At 37.9% G+C, this 20,301-nt stretch overlaps 1 protein-coding gene across 2 annotated transcripts in view; it reads left to right on the forward strand.

Annotated features, from left to right (window-relative positions):
- Positions 1-688: 688 nt before the first annotated feature.
- Positions 689-20,301, forward strand: part of LOC129258930 (transient receptor potential cation channel subfamily A member 1 homolog) — a 32,949-nt gene continuing 13,336 nt past the window's right edge. Inside the window, exons 1-10 of one of the 2 annotated variants that reach the window (XM_064098504.1) lie at positions 689-793; positions 1,197-1,467; positions 10,230-10,452; positions 11,186-11,271; positions 12,675-12,914; positions 14,352-14,612; positions 15,418-15,627; positions 16,858-16,951; positions 17,530-17,767; positions 18,375-18,564. In XM_064098504.1, the coding sequence (XP_063954574.1) occupies positions 1,252-1,467; positions 10,230-10,452; positions 11,186-11,271; positions 12,675-12,914; positions 14,352-14,612; positions 15,418-15,627; positions 16,858-16,951; positions 17,530-17,767; positions 18,375-18,564 (1,758 nt within the window). In that variant the 5' untranslated portion in view covers positions 689-793; positions 1,197-1,251. Of the gene's footprint in view, positions 794-1,012; positions 1,468-10,229; positions 10,453-11,185; positions 11,272-12,674; positions 12,915-14,351; positions 14,613-15,417; positions 15,628-16,857; positions 16,952-17,529; positions 17,768-18,374; positions 18,565-20,301 lie in introns of those variants that run through there. The other variant, XM_064098503.1, reaches the window with a different exon arrangement.

The raw sequence follows: 20,301 nt of genomic DNA on the forward strand, positions 1-20,301 counted from the left end.
ACACATGTATGAAATAATGAAACATTTATGATTTCATGTAAAAGCATAAGAAAAAGGAAAGTGGTGATGTGACATCATCAGCCCACCTAATGAATATTCATGACGACGTGCATGTAACTGTTTTCATAAAATATTATGTAGTAGTAGTAGTAGTAGTAGTAGTAGTAGTAGTAGTAGTAGTAGTAGTAGTAGTAGTAGTGGTAGTAGTAGTATAGTAGTAGGAGTAGTAGTAGTAGTAAAGTAGTAGTAGTAGTAGTAGTAGTAGTAGTAGTATAGTAGTAGTGGTAGTAGGAGTAGTATGAATAGTAGGAGTAGTAGTAGTAGTGTTATAATTTTGATCGGTCTGCAGTCGGTCTTGTATGGTGTAGGCTAAATAACCATCCTTGAATATCTTTTTATGAAGTGTACAAGAAGAGAAGTAAAATACATTACTACTTGTCACGCTTACGTGACAAACGGATAAATTCTATAATTCTGAGTAACCTCATTTTGATCTGATTATCTTCGATGTTTTGTTGCGTTTATATGATAATGGTATGTCGGTATTATGTTTCTAGGTTTTCTATGTATCTTCTTTTTGAAGTGGGTAGTTTGGGGGTTTAACCTTGATCCCTAACACCACCCACAATGCATGTTTCACTCATATAATGTCGGTCCCTGTTTTGTAACATTACTGGATGAAACCTTAACAGACTTTTACTTTACTCTGCAATACACTAGCGCCAATGCAATCTCAATTCATTCTGCGGAAAGCTAAATAATGCCCTATTGGGACAGGAGGTTTTATGCCAAAGTAATTCAGTTAACTTTTTTCTGTCCCTGGCGTTTCAATGGTTGATGTTTCTTATCTTATATTCTCAATACTGAAATGCATTGTTTTTTGTGATTTTCTTTGCCGAATAAATAATAATAAAAGTAATATCAATTGAGAAAATTAACAGGTTAATCACGATTCTTCTTTTAATGAAATAGCATTCAAGGTGATAAGATCGTTCCGTATTGGATGCACGTTGAAGACAGTGTTTAATGACGTGTGTTCATTTGATATGTTTACAACCTAAATTATGAATGGTCATTTTAGCTCAATTTGGAGAATCTTTGGTGACTGACCATAGTGGTGACGTATGGCGGATCAAACGTTACGGTTGGGTTCTTTTGGCTTTGTAATCACCGAGTTGCCTGTCCTTCTATCCGAGGTTATCAGGGTGATCAGAATGCAATGAAGAATAGATTCAGTCTTCAGAAGTTGAAATGGCGTCGAAGGGGATGAACGGCTCTCTGCCGAACTTCGTCGGCGACAACAAGAGACGAGACACCGCGGATAGCAAGCGTCTGATTGAGCTGAAGACGTTGTCGGCGAAGTCGAGTGGGTGTTTGGTCACGAATGGTGAGCACGGTAGACGCGATGATGACGATTCGTCAACGATTACCAAGGCTTCTTCCCTTTCTCGAGAGAGAAGTACATCGGTGAGTGTTTGATTACTGCCTTGCTTTTTTGAGGAAGTAAAAATAGCAATTAACAAACAAATATATGGAGATTTTCTATCTTCTTCCACGTTTGTCCTATTTTTCAAAAGGATAACTGTGCATCTATTTCAAGGCATTTTCGCTCCACAAGAGGCCAACGCCAGCACTCTAAAAATGCAAATCTTGCTCCAAAAGGAGTCGGAACGTTCTAACTCGAGAGGGGTGTGATTAGGAACCAGTTTGGATCTTTTTCATGTACACACACCAACACTTTTTTTGCACCCCAAATGAAAAATTTGTACCAATCTTATGGGGTGTAATCCTGCACCATATATTGAAAAATATGCAAAAAAAAAATCCTTTTTATTATTTGCGCCATTAAATACTCGTTTGTTGAAGGTGCAACTTTTCACATTAGAAGTGTATAATGCTTGACGTTTAAAAAGGTGCAAATTTGAACCTTTGATAATTTCTGCACCCTATAGGGTGCTAAATATATACCAAACTAAACACCTGAATATGCACAAATTGGCATAATTACACTCATTAGCACCCTTTGGGTGCTGCTATTGTAACAACACTATGGTTCAAATATTAACAACTATTTCAAATTGTGCACAGTAAAAAAAAATAGCACTTTGTTTAAGCTTGTCACTCTAACAACAAGTTGTTTAAAGTTTTTTGTAATTGTTTTAAACTTTTAAACAACTTGTTTAAAAACTTAAAACAGTTGATGACAAACTAGGATTAGATCACGTAGGATGAGACCAAACGGAATGCAGATGATCAGTCGATCCATTTCTCAGTTCAAAATGGTAGCAGAGCATTCACACGTGTGTGTGATATTATTGAGACGAGATTTTTAGTATGCTTGGCGCAATCAAACAAACAACCCACCCCCAAAATACAAATAAATAAAAAAATTAAAAAGGGAGAGAAAAGTGAAAGCTGAAAAGATCTTCTTAGAAATGAACGCAAGAAGTCATTTCAAATTACGTAACTTTCAACAATAATAGGTTTTTTTTAATCTTCAAATCCCTGTTGTCACAAGAATACTCAAGACTTGTTAAAATATTTGCCCAAATGCTAAACATACTGATTTGAAATGTGTGACATTATAAATAAATATATTTATGCGATATGTGTCAGGCATGCTCTCGATAGAATAGAGAATTACTTTCACTCGGAATGTAATCTTCCCAAAAGGTCAGTTCGTCTATGCGATATAATGGCTACAGTTCAGTTGGTAGAATAAACTACCATTAAATCGTAAACATTTTATTTACTTTGAACACTATTGTTACGTTACAATATTTTGTTCTGTGGCAGATATTATGATTATAAAGGTTAATACTGATATTTGTAAATATTATAAATTGAAAAGAATAAGCAGATAAACGTCTTCCGTTTTCCTTGTATATTTCATTATATCTACTTAAAATAAAAAATACATATTATTTGTATATGATCTCTTTTGGTGATTTTGTCTTCACAGTAATGTGTGAGGTTAAAGTGGCAGCTTTTTGTAATGCAAGGGGAAAAAATGTTGTTGAAAATGTGCATGTGGTAAATTTTATTTTTCCTTGATGTGAAGTACAGATCCTTTTGAGATCGATACAGCCATACTTTTGTGATACAGTTTAACATAGCTTTCAAACTTAGTTTTATGAAACCGCTCCTATAACAACTAAGACCCCACCCACACTAATAAGACAAATCCATCACCAATCCCATCGTTCTAAGGATTAAAGTTTAATCTAAGTTATGTCTGAAGAAACCGATGAAAGCTTCCTTTGCCAGCCATGATATTACGACCTTAATCATATTAACATAGATTTGAGGGAAAATGTAATCGATGTTGGAATTTGAACAAGTCTTTTATCTGTAAGACGTGGGGTATGATTTCAAAATAAATGTCCCTTATGCAATTCATTGGAGTTGCATTAACATTAATATTCATGAATTAATTAAGTGGTGCTTTTCTGTTTTACCCTAATTTCATGAATTGTAATGAATGTCTCAGTCGATTGGACAACTCTTCCAGGATGTATTCCTTAATTACAAAGAACAGCCTTGACACTCTTGCCTCGTGCACTAAACTATAGGCTACTGTTAATGTCGCTATGATTGCTATAAACACGTGCTGCAAATGATAACAAAATAACAACGATGACAAAGCAAACGAATTCCTCCAAATTGATTGTTTTAACAATTCTTTTTCTGTATTTTGTATTTGTATTTATTTAGACAAGTAAAACATACAAAGTAAAACATGTCAAGGGATACAAAAAAAGGTTTGAAAACCCGTACAAGTTTGAATCCCAAATACAAACCAAATTACACCTCATAACTTGTGAAAATTAAAAGGGTGCGTACCTGGACGCCAAACAGGTCTATTCGGATAAATCAGACTGAGAACTGATGGTATAAGACATATAAAAGGTAAATGTGACGTGAAATAAAGACGTTTTACGACATATGTCTAACCACTTCTCAACTCCAAAATCAAGAACCTTTAATCTCTTGGATTGTGTAAGTTAATTATGATTTTCGACGTTGAGGTAAAACCCATTCCCCTCTTCCCCTCTTGAATGGGTAAAATCAATGCCCTTTCCCCACCATTTACAATCTCCCTGTTCTGAATGGGCAATCTCGTGGCAAACATGATGGTTAACAACAAAGATTCGGTCTGGAACTTTTTTGGTTTAACAAAAGCGACGCATTGGCTTAAAACATCTTTATATTTGAAGTCTCAGAATTTAATTCTTGTTTTCATTCAGTCGAAGAATGCACTGAAAGCTTTGGTGACCGATTTGATACGGTCGAAAGCTTATAGAGTGCACCTATTCCTCCGAGTGGGCACAACAAACAATTACACACAAATGGGGTTGCTTGCTCTTGATGAGGAGCGTTATGCATCTATCATTGATCGAGGCAAGTTTTAACTTTCCTCTACCGTGCTGGATTAACTGGGTATTAAACTGAGGGGATAATCCCTACACAAATCTGGATGTTTCACTCTTGCTAATGCTGCAGACACAGTTCCCCAAGGGCGCTCGCGTAGCTTGTCGAAAACGGCCATATTTATTTATTTATTTATCTATTTGTTTTTTCGAACGGTACCGTACGTTTTGAAAGGTATAAAAGATTGTGTTCGACAACGCTGTACGAACGCTGTACGGTCACCGTAGTGGATACATCATGCAAATGACTGCAGCATATTAACGAGGTGACGAAGATGGGCAAATTTTGCTCACCACTGCCGCATTTTCAGATCGTTTATTTCAGAGTCATTTCTGCTTTTTAAATGTTGGTTTTAAAGTTTATACAAATTTTCAGGTCACTCACTTCAGACCACATCCATCATTCATGTCCATGATTACAGCAATTAAGGAGCTGGTAACTCGATCCTTGATTACAGACAAGGACTAGATATAACTCGACCCGAAAAATATTGAAATGAAAAAAGCTAGGGGTAGTGGGAAAAGGAGAAGAGTTAAAGAGATGCGGGAATAGTGACAGTACGGAAATATGGTGTCGTATATCTGTCTGCTGGCCCCCGTTGTCGGTAGAATCAGGATCAGGGGTCCGTTTCATAAAGAGTTACAAATAATATAAGTTTGCCAATTCGCTAGCTATCTTGAAAAACAGCGCTCAGCAGCCAATCACGATCAAGTTTCCCATGCTAGTTACAATAATTGCACAGTTACATTAGTTGTAAGTCTAAATGAAACAGGTCCATGGATGGATGTGCTTAAATGCTCATAAGGATTAAGAAGATTTACGTTAAAAGGTAACTCTATAAAGTAAAATGCATGTTCAATTGCTTTGTGTTTAAACGCATCATCGACAAGAGGTCCAAGTTCATCAGCGGAATGAGTCCAAATATATAGATCAGCATGCCCCAAAACAAACTAGCACGGTAGTTGAATCGTACATTGATGCAACGCTACCCCCTCATCCATCCCAACATGTATCCGCTATGCAGTCCGTAGGAAGCCATTCAAGTTTTGTTTAATAAAGTAATATATAAACGAATCCTGAATGCTTGAGTGCTCAGGTATCTATCGTTTATACCTTGGTCACATTTGCTACGGCCGCCGTAGATTTTAAAATTTCTACGGCGAGTAGCAATTCTACGGTCGCCTCAGAATTTCCACGGCCACTTACTCTAGCGGTCACATATGTTACGGTCGCCGCACGGCGTATTTTTTAATTTATGGAGAAAAAAATCTGCGACTGACGTATGTCCTTGAAATCATGACGTACGGTCGCCCTAGGGCGACCCTGCGCTGGCCGTAGGTTTTTGACAAATACTACGGAAGACGTGAGGTGTCCGCAAGGCGCCCTCACGGCGGCCGCAGGGGGACTATACAGTGAGTATACCATGAATTGCTTGTCACACTCATCATGATATTTTACATTAGACATTTCATTTCAGAAAGTTTTCAAAGTGTCGCACCATGCCCATGCGCGTATTCTGGGTGGGAGGGAGGGGGGGGGGGTTCAGGGCCCGGGCCCCCGGGTAGGCGAAAAGGGGGCACCGAAAAGAGGGAGGAAAGAAAGGGAAAGAAAAGGAAGATAAAAAAGAAGGGGGAAAGAAGAGAAAGAGAAAAGGGAGAAAAGAAAGAGAGAAGGAAACAAGAAGAATTGAAAAGGAGAGAAGAGAAAAGGGGAAAGGGGGAGTTATAAAAGTGGGGGGGGGGGCAAATTGATGTTCGACCTAGGAAGGGGGGGGGGTCGCCAAATTAATGTTTGACACTGATCTGAATATTATACGATCAGTAATGTTCGACCTAGGAAGGGGGGGGGGGCAAATCGACCTTTGGGGTGATTCGCGCTTCGCGCTCTCATCGAATGATTAATTAGATGGACACCCTGTTAATGATTACCTAATGATTACCTAAATTGTGTAGAATGTCTAGTTTTGGAACGGAATATAAAAAAGGTTCAGCTCGCGCTTCGCGCTCGGATCGAATAATTTTTAAGTGCCCATCCTGTTCATGATTACCAATAATGCTTAGAATTTCCAAACTTTGGGTCATTTTGGTATATAGACAATTTTCAGCTCGCCCTGACAGATAGAGAGATGCCCATCCTGCTCATGCTTACAAAACTTCTCAGAATATTCTATTTCCAGGTCTATACACAAGCTATCAAAAATCGCGTTCGCATTATTTTTTTGGACTTATGAAATAAATCTCCCTTAACCATGTTAACTTGTTTGTATGAATAAAGTTAAGATGTTAATAAACGCGTTAGTCTTAAGTAAGAACTACACCCTAGGAAACAACAAAAATCAGCATTTAACTCCCCATGATAATACTGATAATAATGATAATAATAATAATTTTACCCAAGTTAGCCGCTGGTAAAAGGGCTATGTCTGTGCTTCCTGGTCACATTTGTTCTTGTGGTATCACATCATATTCATGGATAGAAATTACTTTTTATCAAGTCATCATTAAAAAGTGGTCTGCAGTTGCCCTTTTTCATGTGATTATGATAATTCAACATGCATTTAAGGCACCTGTTTGCCTGACGAGGAGGGGTCGCCATTTTTTTTCTGAAAAGTACACATGCATACGGGCCAAAATTATAGGTCGGGCCCCCGAGGTGCAAAATTATAAATACGCGCCTGGTGGCTCCCGAGCAGATAACACAAAAGGAGAAGGGGAAAGGAGGGAAGAAAAACACGAGGGCAGCCGCACGGCCACCGTACGCTCGACGTACGGCCGCCGTAGACCGTTCTACGCCATGCCTACGGCTAGTCTAATTTCTACGGCGAGCGTAGAAAAGAAAAAATGTTATAACTCCGAATTAAAATTCTACGGCCACACCTACGGCCTGTAAAAAGTAGGAATCCGCCGTACGTCGACCCTGCGGCCACCGCAGATTTTCTGCGGCCGCCGCAGAAATCTCTCGAATTCAGGTATCTACGGCCACCGTACGGCCGCCGTAGAGCAAATGTGACCAAGGTATTACCAATACATGCAATTGATGAAAAGCTCAATAGAGTTCTCGTTATTAAGTTTGGTGGGGGCCTATTCTTCTTTTCCTTCGAAAGGGAGAATTAAGAAACCTTAATCTGATCAGGGAAGTGTTATATCAGTGTTAAACTCTTCGTTGCCAGTCATGCCAGATTGGTGTAAGGATGGGGTATTATCTTTAGAGGGATTTCTGCCTGATTTATTCCAACCCTTGATCGACTTTCACATTTAAACATAAAACAACGGGACGAAAATGAGAGAAAGGGATATGTTATCGAAATTCAACAACTGTCCCTATTCTTTCACCGGGGAGGGGGGGGGGGTGATATTATATGCAGTCGTGCCCGCCCCGCCTAACAAAAGTCTCAGACGATCTCGACCCAGCTCCGTTGTATCAAAGTTACCATTATGATAACTTCCCTCTTCAGTTGGATCTACCATATAATCCTTGTTGGGATTAGCCGCTCAGCATCGTTTGTTAGTTACCATTCGATATGGAAAAGAAATTATGCAAAGGAGATCACGTCGATAGATTAGTGAACTCTTCATTGGTCTTTGCTCTCCACCCATTCTCCCCATTCTTCAACGGTGGAAATACGGAGCTATAACATGTATAACAAACATGGTTTACAATAATGCAGCTTTCAAAAACCGTTGCTAATGACGACACATGTGAAGGATTATTGACAAACACTGACAAAGGTAAAGAATGTACTAAAGTAAAGAATGTACTGGTGAAACTGAAATAAAAATGCAAACAAACACTCACCCTCACACACAACATGGAGGTTTCTTTCTACCTCCATGCATACAACAAAATCTAGTGAGCTAGATTGCGTAATTGGTGAGGCATTGACATACATGTATATGCATTTCTCGTCTCTTTATTATTTTCTTGTAATGTTATCAGGCTGTATACAAGGTCTTTTTTTCTGTTTATCCTTTCATTTGCAATTCTGAATTATGTACCGTACATGCATGATTTTTATTTTACAATCCTTCAGTATCATCCACTTTATGAGAGGGGGTACGTTTAGCAAAGTCGGATGTAAGATAAAAAAGTTATGACGTTTTAAAGTTTTGCTTGTTTTTCTTAAAACACTTATATGCACACACAACTCAGTGATGACAGAGTCGATGATGTCCCTCACTCACTCACTATTTTTGTTTGTTATTGTTTGAATTATTCGATATTTTAATTTCCACAGATTTTAGAATAATGACCGACGTAACTCTGTCATTAAATGTTAAAACAATGGTAATTCAACATGTTTCAGGGAGAAATAAGACTTAGTTTCGTAGGACAATGGGGAGAAAACATATATATATATATATTTCATATAATCAAATAGGCCTAAAAATAAAGAGAGTGGGTGATGATCATCAGTACCCTCATTTGCATACCTACCAGGATGTGCACATAACTTTACTGTTTTGTGAAATTGAGCGAAACTTTTAAAATGCCTTAACTTCTTATTTTACATCTCATTTTGATGAAATTTGCAGTGTTTTGCGTGTGAGATTTTTCTCTTTTTATTCATATCGACTTTGTTGTTGGAGTGGAATTGTCCTTGAAAACGATATGTATAGCCTTGGAAGTATTTACGAAATTATATACGAAAATACACCACAATTCCAACAACTTCAACAATTTTGAATAATTTCGTAAGTTTTTCACTTTTACGACTTATAAATGGATTTCCAGGATAAAAATTAGACACATGACAGGATCATATACATCATGTACAAGCAACAAATATTCCATATCTAACTCAATTTGGCCAAGTGGGCTTTGGTAGTTTTTCATATTTATATATACACTCAATTGTAGTATATATGATTTTCGTTTATCTTGTTTAGCAATGACCCACTTAATAATGCTTATATCCTGTTTGAATTCGTCACAAATAATTGTGCAATAACCACTGCACCCTTCACCTTCTTTTAAAGCCAGGATCTAAAGTCTGTAAACTTCTGTCGTTCTATGGTATCGGTAATCAGTCATATTTGACTATTTTTAATTGTTGCCGTGTATGACTATTGTCGTCGTTAACTTCCTGAACGGTGTTATTGAAAACTGGAAATATTTTCATTCGAGCCTCACCGGGGTCAGTGTGCACAGTGTGCACAGTGTAAAGGCCTTTTAAAATGATCAATTGTCAATTTTGGTCCAAATTCAATTGTAAAGCTCCCTTGACCATGATAGTTATGATTTATTTGTTTTTGAGTAACCAGCAGTCTTCATAAGCTTAAGTTCCCATGCAAATCTATTTATGGTTTAGCCTTGTCATTTTTTAACAAGCGCACAACTATTGCTTACAAGCGTTTTCATTTATTTCATGTATGATAAAAGAGCAGCGCATTGTATACCTTTCCCAAGATGTCGCGGTCGGGAATCGAACCCTGGACTTCCATGTGTTTACCAGGTTCCTTAGACCAGACCTCTCGACTACTTTATGGAAGCTCTGTTATCATGGCAATGACCATAGTAACATGGCTTACCATTCAATCATATTCAAGTTTACCATATGATTGTAGTTGTAATGATGACAAAATTGTGACTCTTCAAATAAAATGGTCCCCTGCAATGTCCCCCTGGTTCTTCAAGCCTTGGAAATAAATCCATGCTTGAAAATCAGATGGCAAAATTTTACTTCATCGAAATCAAATGAAAAGTTTTAATCTTCTTCTCTTTTTTTCTTCTTCTTCCCCTTCTTCTTGTTCTCCTCCCCCTTCTCCTCCTCCTGCTTCTTCTTCTTCTGCATGATATAGTTATGGTATGGCACTGGTAATCAAATGCAGTATATCGAACGCGTGGTGGCAGGTGTGAAGATGGGGGACCATGTTAAGATGACAGAGTTGGTTAGTAAACTCGGTACGGAAGGGTTTGCAGCAGTCATCAGAGAACATGATGTCAGGAATAATACTCCACTTCACTATGCCGCCCTCAACGATGACATCCTGATGACGAAACTTCTGCTGCAGTATGGGGCAGGTATGTATGATGATAGCATAATTATTTTCTTGCGACCATTTCTTCAATTGATATATTGTTAAAATATGAACGAAGTGCATGGTTGGACGTACTCCTAATGTCCAAAAACTCATGACATGTTCAGAGAAATAATAATTCCCTTTTTTTTATATACATATACCATCGTCACTTTAAAAAAATCCATAAATTTGGTTTGTAACATTAGCATAATTTGTCAATTTACATAAAGCGCACACTATATGATGAGTTGCGATCCGAACTTCATAGAAATTGTAATATGAGCATTCCGACCAATAAAATTTTGTTTGACGATCAGAGTTCAGAATAGTGGTAGGAATAACGGAAATCAAAATTCAGACATGTTCGAGCTTCCTTGTGGGAATAAACGCAAATTCCATTCCAAATCATAATGACCTTATAATCGGCTGCGACTTAAAGCCGATTTGGACATTACTCCGACCTTATGGCTAGCCGCAAAGTAAAATTATGAGATTATTATTCCTAACATTAGGCTGAACTTCACATAAAAAATAATTTGTACCTTGGAACTGTCTCATTAATGCAAAATGCGATTTAATAAAAAAAAAAATCGCGTCTTAACGGGTCGCATAGTGTGTGCTGGGTTTTCAGGGAACTGAATTCTCGGTATTGGCATATGGTTGCTATTCATGTTTGTCCATCCTGCATGTGTTACTTCGGTACTAATATACAAATATTGTTGCATTCTTCACAGATGTTAACGCCGTTGGAGAAGGTGGAAAGCACCCTCTTCACTTTGCAGCAATACGAAGGTTTATCGACAGAGGAAGCCCGAGTCGGGTAAGAATGACATTATCAGTCATTTTCGTATTTTATTATTATTATTTGTTTGGCGTCACCTGTGCCTAGCTGACCCGCAGGTCTCTCCTTCCAATATAGCTGATTTAGGTTGACCACTACACCGGGGTTTCTCCTACTCTTATACGAATAATGCAAAGGGTTCTTAACGTGCAAAGGTGGTGACTCTCCTCTGCACGGGGCCTCCATTTAACGTCCTATCCAAGGGACGGAGTGTTTTCCACTGTAACATAGCCTGCATCTATAACAGGGGAGAGACGTTTACGCGCAACGCAGGCTTCAGTCATCCGCCCGGGTTGGACTCGGACCCACGACCTTTGGTTCGACAGGCAGACACTTTACCGACTGAGCCAACTAAGCTCTCAGTGTAAAACATGCAAATGCAGTTAAAATCTTTTATACAGTCCCTATCCCAGCGACAGACCGGTGAACACGATTCCAGACCAATCAAATATATTACGTTATTTCCAATGACACACCATCGGACGTTTTTGCATCGTTTTTGTTGGTATGACTGTGACCATTCCAACCTCTGAAGGAAGTCGCTCGATCATGTCGATGGCCAAAGTATCGACCATCTTGCATATTGACATTCCAATCGGGTGGTGATGTCTGGATGCTAAGAAGGCATGATTGATTATTCGTAAGCAACCAGAGGACTGACGGTTTAAGTTCTCATCCAAGACAGAGATTTTGGTATAAACCACTAAAAGGGCGACAGCTAGTAAACTGACCGGTTTCGAACTTCGAACCCTGTCGCCGAATTACCACACAATCGTCCTCGAAACCCCTCTCAATTACGACTTCGATACTTGTGATTTTTTCACACCACAAGTCTATCAAGAATACGGTTGTGTTTCCGATTCGTACATTCTACAAATCCAAGATAACTCCCATTGGCATTCATCAGCTATGAGTTACGATTAGTAAGCAAAATGCACAACATCATGTAAAAGGCTGACCAATTTTCCTGCCAATTTCGTGGCTCATCGATCATGTCGTTCTGACAATGACACGTAGTTGTAGATATTATCATTCTTATGATATCGAAAACATTCTAGAAGATAACCCTAACATGCCAAATCTATTTCTAGATCAACTTCTAATTGATTCCATATTGGTTTATGCATATCTGTATGATTAAGATTCATATGCCTATAAAAGTATAGAGATGTCGGCGGATTAATAAAATATTATAATAATAATAATTAATGATAACTCAATATCCATATATCGCCTGTATGTGATCGCGTGAATATTACCGAACATGCCATGAATTGATATGAAATATGTCATCAGAAATGTACTGGCAAATACTTTCACATTAAACTCTATTCCTTCCAAATTTCGTTAATTTACAATATTTCTACATTTCTTATAAACAGGGCAATGATAGCGGAGACGCTTCATCTTTTACAATGCCGACCGAAGCATCATATTCTCAGCATTCAGATGAAAACGAAAAATCTGAACAGGAAGAACAGCGACCCCGACATTCGATTTCCCTAATGAACTTGAGTTTCTTGAAGAAGGACAAGAAGAAGGACAAGAAGAACAAGAAGAAAACATTCTTTAAGTCTGAGCTTCCACTGCTAGTCGATAGTGATGAGGAAAAACCTTTCATAGTAAGTTTTTTTTTCCAAATTTATCTTAGCTAGGAGGACCGCGAGGTTGAACAGTAAAAGTGATGACGGTGGTGGTGATGATTATTATGATCATCATCATGTTGGTGATGCTTCTGCTGATGATTAATGGTGATGATGTTGGATGGATGATAAATATTATGCCAATGATGGGGATGATGATGATGGTGATGGTGGTGGTGGTGATGATGATGATGACGATGATGACAATGATCATGGTCATGATGGTGAGGACGAGTTCATTGTGATAGTGATTATGATATGCTAATATCGCCTGTTGCTGATTATGAAAATGATAAAGGTCGCCCTTGTGGTGATGACGAGGAGGAGGAGGGGGATGGCTGTGGTGGCAATGATGGTGATGATGATGAAGATAATATTGATGAGTAGAATAAGGTCATTGTGATAAGCTCATCAGTACCAAAGACATGATAAAAAAAACTGACCAAGGACGACGATCAGTGGTAGCACTATCCCTTCATGATCGGAAGGTCATAGGTTCAATCTCCGGCTGAGCCGTACCAAATGACCTTTTTGCCTTCTAGCCAAGTGTTCATAATTTCTATTGGAAAATGTTGATTATGACAATTCTAGAAAATTTTTATAACTGAAGTGGCCACCCTAGTTAAATAAAACGTTATTTTACATTTGTTATATAGATTTGAATCAATGATAGGTCAAAAATGCCATCACGTGACCAGAGCTACAAGGATCGCAGGAGTTATATCCTAGATTCTGATGTCACCTCAGTAATATAACGTCGTTATACTTCAATTCAATTCAATTTATTTTCCAGTAGTGGTAAAAAGCATACAAGTGCAAATACAAATGCAATACATCTATTGAACTTGAATACAAAGAAAAAAGAGGAGGGTGGGAATTAAAAAAAATTAACAAGTACATGGAGGGGGACAACAAAAGCAAAACATGTTTGTTTGGGTTTTCCCCTAAATAACCATAGTGGTCAGTACAATCTTTCAAATATCAGATTATGAAGACGATTATGACCGAGGTTACGTCACTCACTGAATATAGCTTTCGTAATCAGGTAAATGAAAACATTATATTCAACCGTTGAGCAAGCAATGTATGTATGTATAATAATAATAACGTCTTATTTACCCAGGGTAGCCACTTCAATCATAAGACTGCTCTTCCAGCGGGCCATGCATAACATAATATGTTATTATTACCCTTCTCTAATCTAACTGCTGAGCGCCAAGCAAGAAGGCAGAAGGTCCTATTTTTATTAGTCTTTGGTATGACTCGGCTGGGGATCGAACCTACGACCTCCCGTTTAAGAGGCGGACGCTCTACCACTGAGCCACCATTCCCAGTTATGTATAATTGTCATCATGATTGAAATACTCCATATACGTAATATTGATTTTAACTTTTATGTTGTATTCATCGTCCCAGGCCGGCAGTCTTCGGTCGCTGAGTCAATCCTTGGACATGCTGGATGAACTCGATGAGAGTCCGAACGACAAAAAACACGGGAACGAAGAGGGTGACGAGGTCGCTGCCGTCGACGAGAACGTTGTCGATATCTTACTCAATGCAGGTGCAAACGCGAGCGCCAAAGACGCCAAGGGGATGACGCCCCTTCATCTTGCCTTCATGCAGGCCAACATGGATGCTTTCAAACGCCTCCTTTCCGTACCGGAAATTGACATCAATGTAAGTAGAGTTCGATTGGTACTAGGTGTTAGCGACAGTCACACCAACGAAACCGATTCCTAACCGACCGATGGCCATGTAATTGGACATAACGTCATAACTTTAGTCGATCCTGAGCCGTTTTCGCCGGTATGTCTGTCGCAGAAGCCTAGTTTTAGATCCCGTCTTTCCAGTAAGAACTCATAATCAATTCATGTCAGTCTCAATAAAAAAATAATCCTCAAGATAACAGCTTAAACAACCGCTGGTTTTGAAGCACTGTTACCTTGGTAGCAGTAATATAACTGCAATGTGTCAACAAAAAGTTTTTCTATGCTCCTTGTGGAGCATTTCATCAACATGTTGTCCGACAAGTTGTCCGATCTGACAATTTTCCTGGATTTTGATTGGCTGAGAAGCACAGTTCCTATGGCAATTGTCGGATAAATCGTCCGACAAGTCCTTTCATGAAACTCTCCCCTGGAATTGACATCATCTAAAACTTATTTCATCTCGAGATGGATGTTCTTCATTCGCAAGTGATATCACAGCGCTGTCATTGATTTCTATCAAATTAATAATTTTGTAGTATTTTATGTAAATACGACAGGCAAATTTGCCAGTAAAAGAAACCTTAAAAGTTTGTTGGTGATGACGAGGAGCGAGTTACGGAGTGAGAATTGTCGGCGGGTACCAGTATTACCAAATACTATAATATGAAACATCACCATACATGTATAGTATATATTGTGACGTAAGGTTATACATAAAACGTTTGGTTAACGAAGTTCCCGTTTACTTTTTGTGTTTTGTTCTGTAATGCAAGGCACAAGACAGACGAGGTGCGACGCCACTCTTCCACGCCTGCAAGTCAGGCAACACAGACGGGGCTTTGATCCTGATCAACAGAGGTGCAGATATTCTCATTTCTGATGTAAATGGAGATACGCCCCTTCACATAGCAGTGAGGCATTCATACACATTGATCGTCACGGCATTGATAGAAATAGCGGAGGGTAGAGGGGAAATTAATCAGGTAAATATTTATTGTTAAATAACAAAATAAGTATGTGTCTCAATAAATGATTTGATATATCTGAGAAATGGTGTTTACAAAACAGAGAAAATTAGAATTTATAAACGATTAAAATTAATTGCTATATGAGACATAATGCATACGTAGACAAGAGGGAAACAGAATATACAATACATATTAATGAAAGACAATAGAAGTGAATAAATGAATAAACAAAAGGCAATAGATCGATAGATATATGAATGAACAAATGAAGAGTTTGGTTGCAAAAGGGGTTAGATCCCACAAATCATTTTTTGGAAAATATTATTAAAAAAGATATGAAGGCAGGTAGATTTTTTTTGTTCACATGGTAGGGTATCATTAAAATTCAGTTTCGCATAAGAATGTTGCAATAAGGGAGAATTAAAGAAGAATGATTTTCTTGGAGTGGATGTAACCCCTTTGCAACCAAACTCTTTTGAAGAGCTAATTTGTCAAAAGGGATTAGATCAATTTTTCATGATTTTTTTTTGTATTTGTCTCAAAACCTGTAGATTTTTAGTCGCTCTGATGATACCAAAGAAAATTTGAAATTCACATTAAAACGTGAATAAAAGAGGCAAAGAAAAATCACTTTTTTATTCAGAAGGGATTGGATTCATTTCAGGTTTTAGATTCACAATGATAATTATTTTTAAATATATCAAAAAAATTGAAGACAGGTAGATTTTTTATACCCAAATTTATGTTTACATGATAGGGTAGTACATCATGACAATTTGGTTTCTCATAAGAATATTGCAATATTGGGAGAATTAAAAAAAACATGATTTTTCTCGGAATGGTCCAAAAAGGATCTAACCCCTTTTGAAAAAAAGGTAATTTTTCTTTGCCGTTTTTGTTCGCTTTGTAATGGGAAATTCAACTTTTCTTTGGTATCATCTTATAGAGCTACTAAAAGTCTATAAATTGAGACAAAAAAAAAAAATCAAATTTGATGAAAATGGATCTAACCCCTTTTGCAACTGACCTCTTCAAATAATTAATGAATAATAATATATTAAGTATGAAGGTGAATCAAGATCTTGAGTATCACTTTGAAATGAAATTAATAAAGAAGACCAGTAATGTAAAAAAAAAAAAGATCTTGAGTGTTACTACCAATTCTAAAAATCTCCCTTGTCTACCCCCCTGACCTCCCCCTCTACCCCCTCTGTGTCTCCCCCCTCCCCCCATTTCTCACTCCAGGTGATGCTTGATGAGAATTCCCGTGGGGTCATTCCTCTTTACGATGCAATCAGATGCGGACATAGGGACCTATTCAAAACCATTCTCAGCAACGGTAACACTTTTAATTCTTTATGATTTGAAATGGTGATGAGTGGTTAATCAAGTATACGGGTTTTAGAGTCTAATGTTTCTTGTGTTAAGAGATGTCAAATTTTATTTTTTTAATTAAAGTATAGGGATATAATCCTCGAGGAATATTATATTGGGTTAGGGTACGTGCTCTTTCAAACGATTAAAAAAATGTTATTCATAATGCCCACACAGTTTGTAGTATACATGATAGACAATAAGGTTGTTATCGTAATATGACTATTACAAATCAAATCATGATTTTAAAATACTTTTCGATGGTTTCTCTTTATTTACTACATACTACATAGCATGGAATGAAGGCAAACAGGGCCTAATACTAGTTTACAACAAAAGAAAAACAACTTTCATACACGTTATAGGCATTTAGCAACTTTGTGGAGGTTTGCAAGATCTGAGCTTTTGAGCTCTACATGATGCATGTGCATGCAAAAAAAAATGTTTCATGAAGAAACCCTGGAAATTTTATTTCATGATAATCCCTCTCAGCTAAGAAATATTGCCTCACATACAAGTAATTCTTATCCCCTTTGAAATCAGTTTCCACCCGGATGCCTCGGACGAATGGCCTGGACATAGAGAAGCTGGTCAATTTCGCCAGTCGAGACAACGACGACACTCTCCTTCACGTGGCCGCCGCAGCCGGGTACCAAGACATCGTCGAATGTCTAATCAATAACGGCGCCATGGTCAACAGGGTCAATTTCGACGGCCAAACACCGATGCATTTTGCCTGCGAAAAGAACCACGAGAGTATTGCACTTTGCCTGGTTGAAAAGTGAGTAGCATATTCATCTCATCGATAGGGAGTAGTAGAGTGATGAAAACAAAGATATCAGGAGAATAAAAAGGAGAAGGAATTGAAAGAAAAAAAAAAGACTGAGAAAAGGGAAGGGTTTGAAACGATATGATTTTGTTATGTAATTCACCAATATATTGGTAAAGCAAACTCAATTTTCGGTCATCTTACCCTGAGGAGATTGACTGAGCCACGTAAATAATATAATTTTCATGTGTCTAACACATACGCTGTTGCATCAGTAGTACATGATATTCATACTCCCATTTGGAGCTGAAAACATAATTTACTTAAAGAGAAATCTGATGATTATTATTATTATGATATTAATACGCCCCGTCACCCCAAGTTCCTAGGTAACTAACTTTGAAATAAAACACACCACAAATACGGGCAAACAGGACAGAGTTATTTATTCACAAAAAGGTAGCATGCTATGCATGAATGAAAATAAACTTATGTGAAAAATAAAGTTGATTGCCAAACAGCATATTATATCGTTCCTGAATTAACTTGTTTTTGATCTCACAAAAGTACAGTATATTTCGTATGATGCTTGAAATTTCGATTTATTTTCATCTTCCAGTGGCGGTGATGTAAACATCGCAGACAGCGCTGGCCTGAACCCACTACAGGTGGCTGTGAACCATAAAAGCTTTGAAACCTTGATGACTCTATTGCAGTCCATCTCAGGTGCGTCCGGTGGTCAGTCTGATGAAGCTACGGACATACTTCAGTGGTCAGCAGCCAACAACAAAGCAGATATACTCAGAAAGGTAACTTACCTAATATATTCACCCATACGAAAAAAATGGTCATCATCAACAAAAACAAAAACATCAACAACGACATAAAAAAATATATGCTGTTGTATGGACTAGTTTTTGAAGGTGAAACGCTTTATACTCGTATTAGTCTAATGAATACTAAAATCAATTAAAAGAATGCTGGGCATACGTTAGTTATGTATGCTAAGTTCATGGAGTTAGCGGAGTTTTCCACTTATAGGTCTATCATAATGATTATTCTTCTTTGTGAGGGGGGGGGGGTCGATTAGCGTTAACTGAAGGATTATATCTGTATATAGTACAGTTATTTATGAATGTTATGAATGTAATGTGGAAACGTCGTGGTGTAGCGGTTCTGACTCTCGCATTGTAATCAGATGACCGGGGTAATAATATGTCTGTAAAGCGCTTAGAGACGTCGTTCTGATGTATTAAGCGCTATATAAATGCGGAATATTATTATTATTAAACGTGCAGGGGCCCGTTTCATACTATTTCAAATCTGCCATTTTGACAACTACCATGGTATTAACATAGATTGGCAGCCAATCACAATCAAGGTTTCCATGGTAACTGTCATGATGGCTAATTGTAACTCTTTGTGAAGCGAGCCCCCGGGCTGTTTTTAAGATCAGGGGCCCGTCTTACAAAGAATAGCGATTGATCTCATCAACCTCAACTACGGAAATCCAGCAACATTCACATCTAAACTGCATGTTTGATCTTAAAAAATATATAGTTATGATGTATATCCATACATTCATCGTTTTCTAGACAATTTGGTGTGTTCGCCTTTGTTTACAAAGGACATTTTGCAAATTTCCTGTAGAAAAAATTATGACACTGATGGATTTCCATAGAGTTATGATTGATTGGATCAATTGCAACCCTTTGTAAGACGGGGCCTTGGAGCAAAAAGAGATGTAGGTTACTGCCACAGAGTACAGTGACCTCCAGTACAACCACACTCTCTGTAGGTAGTGCTCAACCGTATATTCTGCCTTCAATAGACTGGAAAATCCGATTTGTGAGGACGAAAATTCCTGGTGATTCATTTCATGCGAATTTACACCCTTTTTTCTGAATTAAATTTGTGCTAGGAAAAAAATGAGTGTGTAATTTTGTAGCGAAACCAAACAGATTGTTTTTTCATCAGATACATTACAACACTAGCAATGACCCCGTAGGGGCCAGTCAAATATATTGCTGTACACACGCGTGACCAAAAAACGCGTTTAAAGGGGTGTTTTTTCAGTTTTGGACGCTGTCCGCGCGTGAAAAAGAAAAAGGGTGGTTTTTAAAGACTGGTCAATGGTCAATCCCGGGGTCAAACGTATTTAGGGTATGTTTTTTCCCCAAAGCTTTTTTTTTAAGACTAGCCAAACGTGTTTAGGGAATGTTTTTTTTCCCCAAGCTTTTTCCCTGAGGTCACATTTTGGCGACATCTTGTTTAGGGGCCAAAATGTGTAAATAAAGCCCGGGAAAAACTTGTTTAGGGGGTTATTTTGCACACAGAGAAAAATTCGTTAAGGGGGTGTTTGGAAATTTCTTGGTCACGCGTGTGTACAGCAATATATTTGATTGCCCCCGCCCCCGGGGCAATGACAAGCCTTTTTCGTTGTCACATGTTTCATTGCGAAAAAAATACTAGTGTATTGTGTTATTCTGAGCAATAAAGGCACCAAAAAACATTGTGAGACTTGATTAATTATGCTTATATCATCC

The sequence above is a fragment of the Lytechinus pictus genome, chromosome 4 (genome assembly GCF_037042905.1).
Source record: "Lytechinus pictus isolate F3 Inbred chromosome 4, Lp3.0, whole genome shotgun sequence".
In the NCBI taxonomy this organism is placed as follows: Eukaryota; Metazoa; Echinodermata; class Echinoidea; order Temnopleuroida; family Toxopneustidae; genus Lytechinus; species Lytechinus pictus.